The sequence below is a fragment of the Mus caroli genome, unplaced genomic scaffold (assembly GCF_978045245.1).
Source record: "Mus caroli unplaced genomic scaffold, Mus_caroli_1 scaffold_1, whole genome shotgun sequence".
NCBI lineage: Eukaryota > Metazoa > Chordata > Mammalia > Rodentia > Muridae > Mus > Mus caroli.
The window spans coordinates 72485185-72503093 of NW_028227256.1; the positions used below are offsets into that span (position 1 = coordinate 72485185).

A 17909-nucleotide genomic window follows, 5' to 3' on the forward strand; every position below is an offset into this window, starting at 1 on the left:
ATTGTGTCTTCTGTAGAGAGGGGAGGCAGCGACATGCAGTTCCTAGTCAAAGGGCATGGGAGAGGCCAGGCCACGGGGAGGCAGAAAGAGGTAAAGGGCAAGGGAGGGAAACCTGGATTCACTCAGCTGCTCAGTCTATGCCTTCTTGTCCCCAGATAAGCAGTCCCTGCGCTCAGAGCCCTCAGTGGTCATTGTGTCCTGCAAAGATGGACGGCAGCTGCTGAGCATACCCCGGGCCGGCAAGCGGCATGCTGGGCTCTATGAGTGCTCAGCCACCAATGTCCTGGGCAGCATTACCAGCTCCTGTACTGTGGCCGTGGCCCGTGAGTTAGTGGGAGAGCAAGGCCAATGTACCAGGGATGAGGAAGTGGGTTAGGGCGTGCTGAACCCGCATATGTTGAACCCACATCTCCTTCTCCTTCCAGGCATTCCAGGGAAGCTAGCTCCTCCAGAGGTGCCCCAGACCTACCATGACACAGCACTAGTACTGTGGAAGCCAGGAGATGGTCGGGCACCTTGCACATACACTCTGGAGCGGCGGGTGGATGGTGAGGGCAAGGCAGGGTGAAGGGAGCAAGTGGCAGGCCAAGGGTGGGGGTGGGGCTGCTTGGGAAGGCCAGAGTCCTCACTAGATAGAGGCATCTTCTCTGGGCTCTTGTAGCATAGAGAGCTGGGGCCATCCCTCTAGGGCCTTAACCCTCCCTCCACTGTGCTGTCTGCAGGGGAATCTGTCTGGCACCCTGTGAGCTCAGGCATCCCCGACTGTTACTACAATGTGACTCAGCTGCCTGTCGGTGTGACCGTGAGGTTCCGTGTGGCCTGTTCCAATCGTGCTGGGCAGGGGCCCTTCAGCAACCCTTCTGAGAAGGTCTTCATCCGAGGCACTCCAGGTCAGCGGAAGGTGCAGGGCGGTGATGTCGGAACCCAGGACCTCTCTGCTCCTTGGAGCATCCCGGCTCTGCTCCCAGAACATTCTATGATGATTTTCTTTGTCTTCTCTTAGATTCTCCTGCTCAGCCAGCTGCTGCTCCCCGAGATGCCCCTGTTACCTCAGGGCCAACCAGGGCCCCACCGCCTGACTCTCCTACCTCACTGGCCCCCACCCCCACTCTTGCGCCCCCAGCCTCCCAGGCATCCACTCTCAGCCCCTCAACTTCCTCCATGTCTGCCAACCAAGCCTTGTCCTCACTCAAGGCTGTGGGTCCACCACCCGCAACCCCTCCACGAAAGCACAGGGGGCTTCTGGCCACCCAGCAAGCAGAGCCATCCCCACCCAGTATCGTGGTCACCCCAAGTGAACCTAGGTCTTTTGTCCCTGACACTGGAACCCTGACCCCAACCTCTAGTCCTCAAGGGGTTAAACCAGCACCTTCCTCAACTTCCTTGTATATGGTGACTTCCTTCGTGTCTGCACCTCCAGCCCCCCAGGCCCCAGCCCCTGAGCCCCCTCCTGAGCCCACCAAGGTGACTGTGCGGAGCCTCAGCCCAGCCAAGGAAGTGGTCAGCTCCCCGACACCCGAGAGCACCACTCTTCGGCAGGGTCCCCCTCAGAAACCCTACACCTTCCTGGAGGAGAAGGCCAGGCAAGCAGGGATAGGGAGAAGGTGGGAGAGTGGATGGGACACAGGGAACAAGGGATACAGTTTGTGCAGACTGTCCTGGCTAGACTTGGAGGAAGATGCTAAGATGTGGGTCTTTAAGGACCATTTGAGCTCAGCTAGCTACTGTCTTGAGCTTGAGCCATGTGCTCTTCACAACTGTGAGAGGAAGGCACAGCCTTGCCACTGTGATCACCCCTTTCACAGATGAGAAAACTGAGGTTATGTGCTTTCCCAAAGGTAGAGAGCCAGGAGAGCTGGAAGCTTTGCTCCTAGCACTGAACTCCGAAGCCCACTGCAGCCCACTGCGTTTTTGTTTTGGAAAGATTTATTTAATGTATGTGTACACTGTGGCTGTCTTCAGACACACCAGAAGAGGTCACTGGATCCCATTACAGATGGTTGTGAGCCATCATGTGGTTTCTGGAATTGAACTCGGGACCTCAGGAAGAATAGTCAGTGCTCTTAACCGCTGAGCCATCGCTCCAGTCTGCCCACTGCGTTCTTGTTCTCATGGTCCCTGCTTCCCATTTTAGCTCTCACCATGATAGTGCCCACCCTGAGTCTGTGGCATCCCTCTTACACACACAGGGGCCGCTTTGGCGTTGTGCGGTCATGCCGGGAGAATGCTACAGGCCGAACGTTTGTCGCCAAGATTGTTCCGTATGCCGCGGAGGGCAAGCGACGCGTGCTGCAGGAATACGAGGTGCTTCGGACGCTGCACCACGAGCGGCTCATGTCCCTGCACGAGGCCTACATCACCCCTCGGTACCTCGTGCTTATTGCTGAGAGCTGTGGCAACCGGGAACTTCTCTGTGGGCTCAGCGACAGGTAGCTGGGTGTCCCTGGGGAAAGGGTAGCAGGAGTGGAGGAGGCTGACTGGAAGGTCACCCATCCAGCCTCTGGTGACACCCCACCCCCGCCTTAGATTCCGGTATTCAGAAGACGACGTGGCCACCTATGTGGTGCAGCTGCTACAAGGCCTGGACTACCTCCACGGCCACCACGTGCTACACCTGGACATCAAGCCGGACAATCTACTGTTGGCCGCTGACAATGCCCTTAAGATTGTGGACTTTGGCAGTGCTCAGCCCTATAACCCTCAGGCCCTGAAGCCACTTGGCCACCGCACAGGCACTCTGGAGTTCATGGGTAAGAGGGCCAGCAGCAGGGTCATGGTAGAGGGCTAGAGGATTGCCACAGGGGCATGCCAGGCTCACCCCCTCCACCCACACATGTACCATTAATATACATTACCCGCTATGTAAATAATGAACGAGAGTTTTTTCCATTGATCTTTACAATAGCCCCGGAGTTGGGCACTGCAGTACTCCCTTTTTACAGATGAGGAAGGAGAAGCACCCTGACATTAAGTTATTTGTCCAATTAGACAGTTACAAATAACTGCAATGGGATTTGCAAAAGCTGGAAAGACGAGAGAATCAATTACAACTGTACTGAGCAGGGAAAGCCAGTCATTTAGCTACCTGCTAACCGGTACTTGTTATCGTTATTCCTTAAAGTTATTCTACAAGCCACACTTTAGAGACAAGACAATGGGAGCCAGGCAGGTTTAGTAAATCGCCCGAGGTCCCATCATGAGAAGGGGCAGGCTTGGGATTAGAGCCAGCCAGGCTGATTTCAAAGGCTCTTAAATGGCCACACTCTGTAAATGAGAGCACTGCTTCTGAGGTGGTCCCGGGCAGCTTGTGACATTGTATCATGGGTCTTCTGGAATCTCCATTACTCAGTGGCGAGTGGTCCACATCACCCCCACTTCTGTCCTGCCTGCTGACCTCTAGGGCCTGCTGTTCTGGTTTTAATCATGCTTTGGTAACGGCCACGGTTCTGCTTCTTAAGGCCCCAGAACTACCCCCACCCCCGCCCCAACCCAGCCTCCCTCTCCCTGTTCCCCTGCCACAGGGAACCTAAGCCAGCTTGACCTCTGTCTCTTTTCAGCTCCTGAGATGGTGAAGGGAGACCCCATTGGCTCTGCCACAGACATCTGGGGAGCCGGTGTGCTCACCTACATCATGTGAGTGGCCTGGTCCTGGTCCAGCCCCATGCTTTCTCTGCCCATGATCCCTCCCTCTACCTGTTCTAGATCTCAGTCCACTTCTGCCCACCCCTCCCTCATCCTGCATTTCCCTGCCTCCCAGGCACACAACCAAAAGCAAAGTGGCATTATCCTTGAATACTGTGCCCCTCCCAGATGCCCTACATGAATGTCTCTTAAGTCTTTCAACTGCACATCACTCTAAGGTAGAGGCAATGAGAGAGGCATCCAAGATGGCAATTCACCTTTCTTCCACAACAGGCTTAGTGGGTACTCCCCATTCTATGAGCCAGACCCCCAGGAAACAGAGGCTCGGATTGTTGGGGGTCGCTTTGATGCCTTCCAGTTGTATCCTAACACATCCCAGAGTGCCACCCTCTTCTTGAGAAAGGTCCTCTCAGTACATCCCTGGTGAGTAGGCCCCCTACCTGCCAACCCTCCAGTGTTACCCATCTCTGAATGCAGACCACCATGGCTTCACTTGGCCAAAGATTCCCAACTCCTCCATAGAGAGTTGCAGCAGAAGCTGTCACACTGCCGCCCATTTAAAGCCCACAACAGCCCTGGGAAAGGCAGAGTCAGTCCCTATTGCAGAGACTGGGAAACTGAGCCCATGAGCTGCCCAATATCAGAATCAGGATTGATAAAGGGCCTGAAGGAGGGAACAGCCTGCCTTCTCCCAGAGCTTCTTTCCTGGTTCATGATCCCTGGCTTGCCTGGCAGGAGCCGGCCCTCTCTGCAGGACTGCTTGGCCCACCCATGGCTGCAAGATGCCTACCTGATGAAGCTGCGCCGCCAGACACTCACCTTCACCACCAACCGGCTCAAGGAATTCCTGGGCGAGCAGCGGCGACGTCGGGCTGAGGCTGCTACCCGTCACAAGGTGCTGCTCCGCTCCTACCCTGGCAGCCCCTAGGTGGCACAGACCGCAGCCCGGCCACGGGCTTCAACTTGGGTTCTCACTCGCGCTGCCAAGGGACATTCCAGAGCCCATGCTGAGCTGGACAGGCAGGGGCTTCAGATACCAGCAGCAGCAGCAGCAGCAGCAGCAGCAGCAGCAGCAGCAGCAACATCTGGCTGGGCTATTACCTCATGGACCTAAGAGGACAAGGCCCTGGGGCTTCAGCCGAATGTCACCCCGGCCATAACCAGAGCAGGAGACCCACTGGCGAGGCTGGGCAAGGGTGAGAGCAGAAAGTCAAGGAGGGAGTTGGGAAGTGAAGAATGAGACGGAGGATAGAGAGGGAGGAGCTTGAGGAAGGTTCTAGGCTGGAGTGGAATGCTATATCTCAGGGAGAACCCAGAAGGGGACATGGCTGAAGAGGAAGAAGGACCCTGTGATGTGGGAATGTGGTGGAGAGGAGGACTAGACATAGAGAGCGTGCCAGGAGCCAGAGCAGAGACATAAGGGAGGGCAGAAGGGTAGAAGGCAACAGGAGTGGGCTCAGGGGTGGCAGGGCAGGCCAGCAGCTGCATCTTCCGAAAGAGAGAGGAGAAAGGCAAAGAGGTGTGTGCCTAAGGCCGCTCCAGCTGGTCTCCTGTCCCAGCCGATGCAGTTCTGGGCATTCTCCACTGGCCCAGGGATGTCCTCACTGCTCCTCCATGGCCTTTGCCCTCCTTCCCATTTGTATTTATTTATTTATTGCCTTTTGTGGAGTTTCCTTTCTATCCAGTCCCTAGTGCCTATGTTGTCCCGACCATCCCCCTTCAGTCACCCAGCTGTCTGTGCAGCTGTCTGTCTGTCTGTCACAAGAAAAATAAAAAAAAAAAAAAAAAAAAAAAAAGACAGCAAGCGGCAGGACCTGTGTGTGGTCTCTGGGTGGGGTGAGGAAGAGGAGGAGGCGGGGCGGCTTGGAGTGGGTCCTGAGTGGAGCTTCACCTTCTCTAGGCAATGACAAGGCATTCAGGGGTCTACCATCTATACCACCGAGCACCTTGGGGCCTTCCAATCCCCCCTTTGCCTCTCACCCCCTTGTATTGCTAGATGAAGGGAGACTATAGCCACTTTTTAGTTTCTAGGATGCTGGGAGACATACTGATTTCCCATAACCACCCTCTCTCTTGACACCAGGGACCCACCTCTCTGCTCATATGCTCCCTCTTTGTAACTTGAAGAATGTTGGGCTCTAGAATGGACTAGCCACATCCCAGGCCTATCTCAGCCTAGCTCTTCCTCAGGACTAGGGAGAGATGGATTTCATCTCAGTAATTAGGTCAAAAAGAGACAGTGTGAAGAGCTGGAGAAGACACCAGGAGAGGTCCTGGCCTGAGGTTTTTGGGATTTAAACACAGATCTGAATGTATGGAGTAGCTGTGAGTGCACAGGGTAGCCATGTCTAGGGTTGAGGGACACATCAGGCTAGACCTTCTTGTCTCCAAGGCAGGTTAAGAGTCTGCTGGGCGGGCTGGTGAGATGGCTCAGTGGGTAAGAGCACCCGACTGCTCTTCCGAAGGTCCAGAGTTCAAATCCCAGCAACCACATGGTGGCTCACAACCATTCGCAATGAGATCTGGCGCCCTCTTCTGGAGTATCTGAAGACAGCTACAGTGTACTTACATATAATAAATAAATAAATCTTTATTTAAAAAAAAAAAAAAAGAGTCTGCTGGGCAATGACTGGACACACCCATGCAACATCGAAGAATGGTCACAAGGTCCCAGCAAAGAGCTTCCTGGACCGGAGGTAGAGGAAAGAAGGAGCTAGGTTTCCTGAGTTCTACCTTGAAGCTCTACTCTCGGCCAGATGAGGAACAAGCTTTTCTGCCTGTAAGCCGAGCTTCAGCACTGGGTTGAGACCCCTTGACTCAAGCTTCTACAGCCGTTCTGGCTTCCAGGAGGGAGGCAAGGCTCACCATCGTAAAATAACAAGGTGTTAAAAGCAGAGAGAGAGATACCTTGCCCACCCATCATCCCAGTTATGAAGATATACAGTTTGCCTGCGAGGATCTCCAACCCCTCACACACTGCAAATGCATTCATATAAAACTCAGGTGCCTGAACTCGTATCTTGATAAATGGAAAAAAAAAATTCCTCTCCCGTCCCCTTTGATCTGCAGTTTCCTTCCCACCTCCATTGGAAATGGCACGTGAACTGCTTATTCCAAACACGGAAGAGCCAAAGTAATTTATGTCAGCAGAGTGGTATCAAAATTGTTCTGATCAAAAGGTTTGCAGTACCAAGACTCATAAACCAGTGCCTACAACGCTCCCACCTGGTTCCCTAGCCTACATTGACAGCACTCCACGCAAGCCCCGGAGAGATGATCTGTATCACAGGCAGTCTTGTGTCCCTATGCACAAGGGTATGCCCCCAAAGGACTTCAGCAGACCTAGAGGCTGGGGAGTCAATTATAATGTTAACCTTCAAGGATGGTAATGACCATCCAGATCCTGTTCTGTCACAAAGATGGAAGAGAGGCACTGGGGAAAACAGTCCAGGGGTTACCTCTCCCAATTTCCAGGTTAGGTGTCTAGTGGGATAAGGGAAAGGGGCAGAGATGGTGTGCTGGCAGACTGCGCAGCGAGCAGGCCTCAGTTCTATTACGAGAGCTCTGAATACTGACCCAGCCTGGAAGGATGGGGGTGTTTCAGAAGGAACTGAGAGAGAAGGGTCTGTCTTGGCTTCTGAAGGACATAGCTCTGGCAAAGGCAGTGTAGCCAAGCTGACGTAATGAATCTCAACTTTCCTGGACCTGTTTATCTGCTGGAGTAAGGATGCAAGGAGCTGTGCTATAGGCCTAAGTAGTACTGTCTCCAAGGATCCAGAGGTAGTGGTAGCTCTGGGAGTGCAAGATACTGAACTGGCCACCTGGACCAGTATAGAGCATCAACGATGCCAACCAGTGCTCAGATTCCATGGGCATCCTTATGGAAGGTTCATGTGCTCTAGGTTCAGAACAGCGTCACACTGTGGGCATCTGCAGTGGTAGTGTCCAGGCAGGAGTGCATTTGTAGCTGGGCCTCGTCCAGACCGGGCGAGGAGGAACCCACCCTCCACACTGACTGGAGGGCATGACAAGCCTAGCAATTTCCTCCCTTCCTCCAGGTCCTGATCCCACCCAGACTGAGAAGTCAGCCCGGGGCTCCCATCCTAGGATTCTAGGATCCAAGGTCACAATGTGAGCCAGGATTTAAAATCTAGTTTTCTGGCTCCCAACCCAGGGCACTTTCCTTACACACAGCTGTCACCGAAGCACTTGTGAGAGCTGTATCTCTTTTGATCTTCTACTTGACCCAGAGAAAAAGGGACAGGGATAAGTCCTGTTTAATAACGAAAGAGATAAAAAGTAAAGGCTAGTCATCTGTCCAATAACATACTGTGAATTCAAATGCATCATGAGGAGTTAGGGCCAGATATTCCTCGTCTCATGGTGATACTCGTGTCCCATGGTCGGGTTCCCCTGTCCTTTGTTGAGTCCATGCTAAGGTACAAAAGGGACCTCAAAGACGCCATGGCAACACTGACTGCCCACTCATGTCTGCCAGACCAAGCACGGGTAGGACATCGAGAACCACGACAGGGTGGTCTAGGATCTGCAGCCAAGGCAGGGCTGAGACTGGGACCTGTGTGGTATTTGTTCCCAGAAACTGGACTGCAAAGAGTGAGCTTTATAATTGACGCTCATTACACACAGAGATAAACTGACCCACAGATCCACCCTCTGTCTCTCCACACCTTCCTCAGGGTGTGGAGATTGGTCCCAACACCACCAGCGCCTTACCATTCCCCAGGACTACCGCACTGAGCATGGCCCAGGGCTTCCCTCAGGTGGACATGGCTTGAAAGGGACCATCAGACCTTTTTGCCCTGGCTGCGAGTCCAGGTGCTGGTGGGATCCAAACCCTCTTCTGCCTTGCTTAATAAAACTGCTTTCTGGGCTGGAGAGATGGCTCAGTGGTTAAGAGCACCGACTGCTCTCCTGAGTTCAAATCCCAGCAACCACAAGGTGGCTCACAACCATCCGTAATGAGGTCTAACGCCCTCTTCTAGTGCATCTGGAGACAGCTACAGTGTACTTAGATATAATAATAAATCTAAAAAATAAAACAAAATTGCTTTCCTTCTGACCCTTTGCGTGCTTGTTTGTTTTGTTTTCCATCGCTATTTCCTCTCCCTGTTCCCCTCCCGCCCCCCAATATTTATTCCAAGACCCACAGGCTAAGGGTCACAGAATGTTGGAGTCACTAGGAAATCTGGAAAGCTCGCCTGGTCCGATGCTTCATTTTACAGGTAGTAGTCATCCGGAATAGGATTTCTCTCAATGTCAAATTTCTCAGTTGGACAAATTTTGGAACTGTGACTGCTCCTTTTCTTTTGCTCAGTCTAGGCTCAGCCCCTCCCGGCTGTTCTAAAGCTGGCCACCCAGGGGATTGTCCTGTGAGTTACTGCTCCGCTGTCTCTGGGCCCATACTGGAAAAGCTTAGGTCTTAATCTCAGTTTCCAGGCCTAACTTCTTAGCCCCCATCCTCACTCCTCTCTCTCCTCAGTTAAGCCTTGCCCTACGGTGACTTGACCGAACGCACCAGGTTTCCAGCACGTTTCCCAAGTGTCTTATTGGAGTTGGAGAGAGAACGTTTTCAAAACTACAATTCCCAGAAGCCCCTGCGAAGGAGCTCTCGCGGGTTGTAAGGAGACACGTACGCGGAAGGAGCAAGCAGTGGCAGGCGGCAGAGCTGGCGTAAAGGGAGCTAGTGGTAAACGGATCTACATGGTGGAGGGGGTGGTGGGCAGGGTAAGGGGTAGCGGACGGACCCTGGACGTAGGGAGGGCTCACAGGGCCTGTCTTTCTTTCCTCATGCCCACGCTTGTGTTGGTTCTATAACCAATGGCTACGAGAAACTGACGTCTATTGGACTGACTCAGTTGTGGGGTCCAGGTCAGCAATCAATCTTTGGAATCCAGAGATTCCGCACCAGTGGTCCGTATGCGCACGGCTGGAGTAGTAGGCTCAGCGTTTGACATGTCAACGGAACCTGTCTTTTGATTCGAGCACATGTAGGTAGTTGTAGAATTCACAGTCAGCACCTAGAGGTGTTAGGGTTGGTGCTCATCAAATGCAGATTGATGTTAGTTCTGTACTTGGGGCGCATTCATAGGATTAAAATTAAAGCCCAGAGCTCACTCAAGGTTTGTGGTCCATATTCACCGTTGGGATTCGGGGTTGAACAGCTAGAAGGAGGAAGCAGTCATTTGCAAGGCATTGGGACTAGAGGTTTCAGGGTTTTGAGATTTGGGGTCAGAGAAGGGGGTCCGACGAGTACCCGTGTTTACATAATTTGTTCACGGCCAAAGAGAAGTCATTAGAGATAAAAGGGAGGGCTGCAGGTTTTTGAAGCCGTCTGAGTTCTGGATTGGGAAGAATTTCGTGATTGTGTGCCCAAGGAGAGACTATACTGAACTTTTGTGTTTACATCCTAGGAAAGGACTATGTGTCGTCATTTGGGAGTCTGAGATCTGGTTGTAATTATTCTGTTGTGGTTTGAGGTTTAGGTAACAGCGCTCATCATGCTCAAAGCTGTGATTCTCATTGGAGGCCCCCAGAAGGGTGAGGAGATGGGGAACAGGAGAGCGGGTAGGCTGGAGAGGTCGGTGGGGTTGGGACACAAGGAAATAGGAAGCTAAAACGTTCTCCTGTCCTCTCTCAGGGACTCGCTTCAGGCCTTTGTCTTTTGAGGTGCCCAAACCTCTGTTTCCTGTGGCAGGCGTTCCCATGATCCAGCACCATATAGAAGCCTGTGCCCAGGTAACCCCACACTTCCTGCCCCCCTCCTTCATGCTGTGTGTCTGTCTTCCATTTCCCAGCTGCCATCTTTTCCCACCAACTACCGCTCCAAGGGCTGCCATTCACAGGTGTCTGTGCACTGCTTCAGGCTGTGCATGCAGCCAGCCCTGGTGACTTCCCTGCCTCTTGCTGCTGCTCAGATTTCACACCTAGTTTTACAGTATGGAATGTGAAGCCAGGCAGGGATCTTAAAGAATAAGCTAGAGCCATAGCACGGGGAATCAGTGATAAAGCACAGAGCACCTATGCTGTAGCTCCTTTTCTTTATTGCTCCATTATTGGGATAGACAAGGTTTGAGTTTGAGTCCTGTCTTCCTACTGAGACCTGGAGCAAGCCAAATTTCAACCTCTTTCAGTTCTAGTTTTCTTATCTGTAAAGGAGATTAAACCTCCCGTGCAGAGTGTTGAAGCTGTAAGATGCCTAATTCAATGCAGACCCCTGATAAATGACCCTGTCATCTTATGCTGGAACCAAACTTAGAATAATATATAATGGGAGATGGTTTGGTGGGTAAGTGCTTGCTTGCACAAATGTGAGGCTGTGAGTTTGATCCCTGTCATCACCCTTTTAAAGAGCCAGTGTTGGTGATAGGTTTGTCATCTTAGGACTGAGAAGGTAGAGAAGGTAGATCACTGGGGCTTCCTGGCCAGCCAGGCTAGCCTAATCATTAGGTCCCGGACCCCAGTGAGCGCTGACCCTGAGAAGGTGGGCTACTCCTGAGGACAGAGCCATGTAGAGATCCAAGATTGACCTTTGGCTTCCATGTGGTTGTTTACACAGGGGCTTGTGTACCCCCACATATGCATGGGCACACATACACAAGCTACACAAACAACTCAGAGACACAGCATGTGTCTAGTATGTGTGAGGTCTTGGGTTCAATTCCCAGTGCTGGGTGTCGGAAGAGGTGACAAAGAAGGCAAGGCAGAAAAGATGACTGGATTATACATGACTGTGGCTTGGTGGACAAGGTCGGTCCAGTCCAGGTACATGGGAGACTATAAAAAAAAAAAAGTGGAAAGATCACAGCTGAGAGTTCTAACTTCCTCACTGTCCAAAAGAAAAGCAGGGTCGAATGGCAGAGCTCAACTTTTATCCTCTAGACTTCTGGACCAGTACCCAGATCTTCCCAGTTCCCATCAGAGGTTTCTCTGGCAACCTCTTCCTTTGTCCTAGGTCCCTGGGATGCAGGAAATTCTTCTCATTGGCTTCTACCAGCCTGATGAGGCCCTCACCCAGTTCCTGGAAGCTGCCCAGCAGGAGTTTAACCTTCCAGTCAGGTGTTTGAACATACGTGTGTATGTGTGTGTGTGTGTGTGTGTGTGTGTGTGTGTGTGTGTGTGTGTATGTGTGTGTGTGTGTGTGTGTGTGTGTGTATGGGTCTGAGTCTCAAAGCTCTTGGGAATGGGTTGAGTCACCAGGGTTCACCCCATACCCAAAAGGTACTTATTTTGGGCATCAGAATTACTTTTTTTTTTAAGTTTTATTTAGTTATTTTATGTAAGTGAGTACACTGTCACTTTCTTTAGACACACCAAAGAGGGCATCATATCCCATTACATCTGTGGTTGTGAGCCACCATGTGCTTGCTGGGACTTGAACTCAGGACCTTTGGAAGAGCAGTCAGTGCTCTTAGCCGCTGAGCCATCTCTCCAGCCCGAGAATTACTTACAGAATTACTTAATATGCGGTTTCCTTGCCGACCCAGAGCAGAAGTGCTGCTGACAAGGGTGGAGGTATGGGGGGAGGGCAGGTCAGGTGCCCTCCTGACTCATGGTGTCTCACTGAGCTGGCTGGGGCTCCTGGGGACAGGTACCTGCAGGAGTTTGCTCCCCTCGGCACAGGGGGTGGCCTCTACCATTTTCGGGACCAGATCCTGGCTGGGGCACCTGAGGCCTTCTTCGTGCTCAATGCTGACGTCTGCTCTGACTTCCCCTTGAGTGCCATGTTGGATGCTCACAGGCGCCAGCGCCACCCTTTCTTACTCCTTGGCACCACGGTGAGAGGGCTGGAGGCTGTAGAGACTGGGGCCACTCTAGGTCTTGGGTAGGGGTGGAGTTGGGAGGGAGATGTGCTACTCCAGCAGTTACAGAGGTGTCACTGGCAACCCTGAGCCCTTTGGTTGCTGGAAAGTAGAGGGGCGGGGGGGAGGGCGGCTGTCAGCTCTCAACTCTGCTGAAGGCCTGTCAGTGTCAGAGCTGCATGCCAGGTGCTAACGGTGAAGTGAAGGAAGGGAGAGAAAACAGCCTCAGCCGGCCCCGGAGGAGGCAGGTCACTGTCTTGGATATGTCTGTCTCGCAGGCTAACAGGACACAATCCCTCAACTACGGCTGCATCGTTGAGAATCCACAGACTCATGAGGTGAGAGCGGGATGGGGTGTATCCGGCATCTCTAGGGGATGCTGAGAACGCTTTCAGGAGGGGTCCATCATATCAAACAGATAGGACAGTTTGTGTGCCATCCCCTCCCCCTCTCTAGTAAATCATCTTGTAGCTCCTTAAGAGAGAATGACAGGGGGAAGGGGCGCCAGCTCGTTTCTGTAGGAGTGATGTTTTAATAAATGTATTCACGGGGCACTACCGGAACACAGAGAGAAGCCCAGCAAGAGTCTGACGTGAGGGGTCAGGGCTTCCTTCAGGAAACAGGTAGAGATGAAGGAGACTGCGGCAGAGAGAACGGTTTGTGCAAAGACAGGCAGGAAGTCCACGGTGACCCATAATTACTGAGGTGGGAGCATAGTCGCTAGGGCAAGAAGAGCCTTGTCCCTGTTTGTGAAAATCCCTGCCCATGAGTCTCAAGGACTTAGACACACAAGCCATTTTACTTGTTCATAGTTTAATATATATAAACTCTACATGGAATATATATGTGTAAGCTTACATGCATATGCAGTTTTGTGGCAGGCACCAGTTAGACATGAAAGAAAAAGAGCCACAGAATAAACACATTCCCCACCTCTCAGGAAACCTCAGTCTAGTAGGAAGGACAGTCAAAAGCCAATCCTTGGCACAATGGCCTGGGTGAGGTATAACCTGAGGCTAGGGGTGTCAGGTGCAAAGAGCTAAGTGGAGTTGATAGCAGAGTGACAAAGAGTAACAATGTCAACTTGGTTCCAAATGAAGGGTTTCCCAGAGGAAGAGGCAGAGAAGAACATCCCAGTGGCCAGTTATTTCCAGTTATTTTCCTGGAATACCAATAGTTAGGGAGGATTGAGCACAGGTAGCCCCCTGGGGATGTGAAGCCAAGGTATGAACTAGCCCGTTCGGGAGTTGCTCTTGGCGGTAGAGGGGCCTGACGGTGAGGTGATGTAGTATGAGGTGGTGGTGTGGAGGTCTGCCCTCCGCTATGAACTCTGCCTTCACTTCCTTAGGTTCTGCACTATGTGGAGAAACCCAGCACCTTTATCAGTGACATCATCAACTGTGGCATCTACCTTTTCTCCCCAGAAGCCCTGAAGCCTCTCCGGGATGTTTTCCAGCGTAACCAACAGGATGGGCAACTGTGAGGCAGGCTCCATGACCCTGTGACCTAACCCCAAGCATCCCCGACCCAGACCCGTGCCCCCTGCCAGGCTCTGCAGGTCCCATGGTCACCCTGCTCCCCGGCTTTCTCCCCTTGCCCTTTCCCACTGTCATCTGTAGTCTGCCTCCCTAAGTCCCTCCCCTCCTAACCCATTCTGTCCCTCTTCCTTACACACCCCAGCTCCTCCTCTGTCACCACCTGCCCATTCCGCTTCTGGTCCATTTCTCTCCAGCCCTGCTTGTCCCACAGACATCTTTTGAGAACAGAAGGCAACACACACTTGAGTGCACATGCGCTCAAGTGCAGACACGCACACGCGTGCACACACACACACTCTCGCTTGGGCTGCCCAGAGCCTTGCTGGCTAATGTCAGGTTTGTCCCTCCCAAGTCGGCTACTAGGTCTCCCCCTCCCCACCCAGCTCCCATCTCACGCCTCATTCATCTGCTGACAACATTTCTCACTCCACCATGTCTCTGCTTCTCTCCATCTCTCCTGGCCTCTCTATCTCTGTTTCCGCTGAGCTGGCATCTCTACCATCTCTTTCCCCCTCCCTCTCTCTGTGACTGTCTCTGCCCTCACCAGCTGCCTTGCTCTGGGGTGAGTTTGGTTTTTTTGTTTTGTTTTTGTGCCATCCAGTGAGGGAGGGGAATTAGCTGGGTGAATGGGGGGAGGGTGGGCATAAGCAGGGATAGGAGGAGTGGGGTCTAGGCCTGGGGCCCCCCAGTGAGAGCAGTCAGTCGAGGGGAGTAGAAGAGATTCCTAGGATTTGAATAGACCTTGGTAAAGCAGCTAAGCGAAAGGAGTGGCAAAAGCCCCTTCCACTCCTTCCCGGAGAGACTCCCTATTTAGACTTACCTAGGGATCTGAGCCCCCTTTCCCGGCCAGGGAGGAGTCCCCAGGCTCGTGGCCTGGCGCAGGGACCATCCGACTAGAACAGGACGTGTTCTCAGCCTTGGCTGGGCAAGGCCAAATCTACGTGCACCTCACCGACGGTATCTGGAGCCAGATCAAGTCTGCAGGGTACGTGGGGGCTGGGGAAGACACCGTACCACAGATCTTGAGACTTAAGAATGTGGTATTTGGGGAGGTAGGCACAGGCCCTGCTGGACCCTGAGCGCCCCTCTCCCTTTTGGTCCCCAGCTCAGCCCTTTATGCCTCCCGCCTCTATCTGGGGCGATACCAGATCACTCACCCAGAACGGCTAGCCAGACACACTCCAGGGGGCCCACGCATCAGAGGTACACCCCCCCCCCCCCCCCCCGTCCCATTACTACCCTTTACCCTCCCACATCCTTGGACCTACACTCTTCACCTCGGGTGTGGAGGTGAAGGCTCAGTCTCCCCCCCTCCCTATCCAGATGTGTTTTGGGGTATCTGCCCCCCCTCCAGGTTGTTTCTTCTGCTTTTAGGAAATGTTTACATCCATCCAACCGCTAAAGTGGCCCCATCAGCTGTGGTAAGTAAGCTGTGGCCCCACCTTCAGGGAGAGGCTGTTGGGATCCGTGGGGAGACCAAGGGACCAAGCTCAGGTGCCGGCCTGTCTCCCCGCTTTGGAATAACTGTTGTATCCCCAAGTCCCCCCACAAGTATGATGATCCTCTCCACAGCTGGGCCCCAATGTCTCCATTGGGAAGGGGGTGACCATAGGCGAGGGTGTGCGTCTGCGAGAGAGCATTGTCCTCCATGGAGCCACTTTGCAGGTAGGAACCAGGCACACAGCCAAGAGTCTGGGGGGGAAAGGGGAGGAGTCAGGTATGCCTTCCAGATCAAGAGGGGTGAGCCTCACCCCAGGCCCTGCATCTCCCTTCCACACCTTCCTGTGCCTGCCTCCTGTCCACTCACCCTGAGCCATCCTATTCCAACAGGAACATACCTGTGTCCTTCACAGCATTGTGGGCTGGGGGAGCACTGTGGGGCGCTGGTCCCGTGTAGAGGGGACTCCCAATGACCCCAATCCCAATGACCCCCGAGCTCGCATGGACAGTGAGAGCCTCTTCAAAGATGGAAAGCTGCTTCCTGCCATCACTATCCTGGGTATGATTTGTTGGGGCCTGGGGGCCCGGGTTGAGGGTTAGCAAGCTCCACAGGTGAAGGCTGGAGTCTGCAGGGATGTTTGTTCTTGTGTGTATTGTGCGTGTGTATGCATGAGTGTGTGTCTGTATTCCTTAAGCAAACATTTACCAAGATCCTGCCATGTACCCAGCCTGAGGGAATCACTGGGGGATGAGGCTGGAGCACAGATGGGCAGGCCTGGCCATGGCCCCAGCTCCCTGCCTCATCACCTCTCTCGACCTGTTCCTGGTGCCCTCATCCACGCTCCAGGCTGCCGCGTTCGGATCCCTGCCGAGGTGCTCATCTTGAACTCGATTGTTCTACCACATAAGGAGCTAAGTCGAAGCTTCACCAACCAAATCATCCTGTGAGGATGCTGCCAAAAGGCCCCCAGGACTCCCGCCCACTCTCCTTTGGGCTGCTGCCTGCCTGGCCAACTCTGTCCAGATAGGACCTGAGGAAGCCACCTTGTAGGGAGCCTTGTGTGTGGCCAGGGACACCTGGCCTCCCTCCCTACTCCCAAATAAACCCCTATGAACCTTGGAGCCAGCTTGGACTCCGCTCTTGCCTGGACTTGGGGGGGGGGAGTGGAGGCACAAGAGGGGCAGCTGAGTCAGGCCCCCCCACATTAGCATTTAAATTGGAGTCGTTGCTGCTGGCTCATGAATAATGAATTCGGAGTCTTGGTAAATCTCCCCCTCCCACTGCCTCAGCCTTCTGCACTAGCTGCTTTAGAGGAAGGCCCTCCAGGCTCCCTGGCCCCCACGACCTTCACCCTGCTTGCTGGCCTGCCTCCCCGGGCCTGGCTTTCCAGAATGCTGAAAGCTGAAGGATTTCAGTGGGCACCCTTGCTGGGAGGCTGGGACGCAGGCTGAACACCCAGCAGCCTGCTCTCCTCAGCTCCATGCCAAGACCCAGCCCTGGCCTGTTTAACGCTCTGCCAGCCCCATCTGCTCCCAGGCTGGCTTCGGGAGTTGGGGGCTTTGCCCCTACCCAGGGGTCTTCCAGGATCTAGCCCCCCCCCACTTCTCCGGCAGAGGTCTGATTTCAAAGAGGCCTCTTTACCCCTTGGCAGTCTGATACATTTTGGCAGGTCATAGCCCTGCTCTCCACACATCCCCATGTTTGCCCATGACCCCAGTGTGCCCCTCTTGGCACCCCCCTTTCCACAGCTGTGGGTGCTGAGTTTAGTTGCCAGATGAGCTGGTAATGATCGTAATCTGCTAATTGAGAGGAATCTAATTACCCGAAGAGAATAGGGGGGCAGGGTTTGGGTGGGAGACAGGAGGGGGTCCTGGCAGCCAGCTTGGGTGGCAGGCAGCAGGGTGTCGGGACCTTGTTGTTAACCCCAGGGTCAGGGACTGAGCTCAGGATTTCATAGCTTTCCGGGCAGGCAGTTAGAAAGATACATGGGGACTGGACCACAGCTGACCTGGGGACTGCCCTAGAGATGACCTCCCATGCCATGAGGGCTGGCTGAGAGCTGGGGGGGAGGGGGGGGAGGGGGAGGGAGATGGCCCAAAGTCTTAGCAATCCTAAACTGTAACCGGCATCTCCACAGCCCCTTTTCCTGGTTTCTTCCTAGCCTGCCTCCAACACAGACCTGTCACGTCTGCAACCATCAGCAGAGATGCAAACCTATTCAGCCTGGGGTCACCTCCCTAAGGAAGGGGCTAGGAGAGGGTTGGACCACAAGGCCAAGCTCTGGGTTCCTTTTCTTTCCTCCCCCTACCCTGACCCTTCTGTTCCAAGTGGTTGGCAGAGGCCATGGCAGCTCCATCATAAATATGATAATTTAATTATTTTCTCAGCAAAACACCGTGAAATCCAATAAGTCTGTGTCAGGCCCTGGCCCCCGGGACCCCCCTCCTAGACCCAGTGGGGGTGGAGACA

At 53.5% G+C, this 17909-nt stretch overlaps 2 protein-coding genes across 7 annotated transcripts in view; both read left to right on the forward strand.

Moving 5' to 3' along the window:
- Speg (striated muscle enriched protein kinase) overlaps window positions 1-5438 on the forward strand; it is a 56968-nt gene extending 51530 nt beyond the window's left edge. For all 6 annotated transcript variants that reach the window (XM_029477550.2, XM_029477557.2, XM_021160232.3 and 3 more), the window contains 9 exons: window positions 156-323; window positions 426-548; window positions 723-890; window positions 1004-1583; window positions 2190-2429; window positions 2527-2750; window positions 3558-3633; window positions 3916-4065; window positions 4378-5438. In XM_029477550.2, the coding sequence (XP_029333410.1) occupies window positions 156-323; window positions 426-548; window positions 723-890; window positions 1004-1583; window positions 2190-2429; window positions 2527-2750; window positions 3558-3633; window positions 3916-4065; window positions 4378-4570 (1922 nt within the window). In that variant the 3' untranslated portion in view covers window positions 4571-5438. The remainder of the gene's footprint in view (window positions 1-155; window positions 324-425; window positions 549-722; window positions 891-1003; window positions 1584-2189; window positions 2430-2526; window positions 2751-3557; window positions 3634-3915; window positions 4066-4377) is intronic.
- A 3842-nt stretch (window positions 5439-9280) lies between these two features.
- On the forward strand, window positions 9281-16559 carry Gmppa (GDP-mannose pyrophosphorylase A). The gene is made up of 13 exons (XM_021168659.3): window positions 9281-9349; window positions 10140-10200; window positions 10301-10398; window positions 11615-11718; window positions 12251-12437; window positions 12740-12799; window positions 13810-13940; window positions 14850-14984; window positions 15105-15202; window positions 15374-15420; window positions 15572-15664; window positions 15830-15998; window positions 16287-16559. The coding sequence occupies exons 2-13, from the start codon at window positions 10161-10163 to the stop codon at window positions 16385-16387; spliced, it is 1263 nt and encodes a 420-aa protein (XP_021024318.1). The 5' UTR covers window positions 9281-9349; window positions 10140-10160; the 3' UTR covers window positions 16388-16559.
- Window positions 16560-17909: the final 1350 nt, after the last annotated feature.

What these genes read in the sequence shown, in the direction of transcription:
- Gmppa (XM_021168659.3), top strand. Translation starts at nt 10,161, where the DNA reads ATGCTCAAAGCTGTGATTCTCATTGGAGGCCCCCAGAAGG. An exon ending in CATTGGAGGCCCCCAGAAGG is followed by an intron (nt 10,201 to 10,300) that starts GTGAGGAGATGG and finishes GTCCTCTCTCAG; the next exon opens with GGACTCGCTTCAGGCCTTTG. An exon ending in ATATAGAAGCCTGTGCCCAG is followed by an intron (nt 10,399 to 11,614) that starts GTAACCCCACAC and finishes CCTTTGTCCTAG; the next exon opens with GTCCCTGGGATGCAGGAAAT.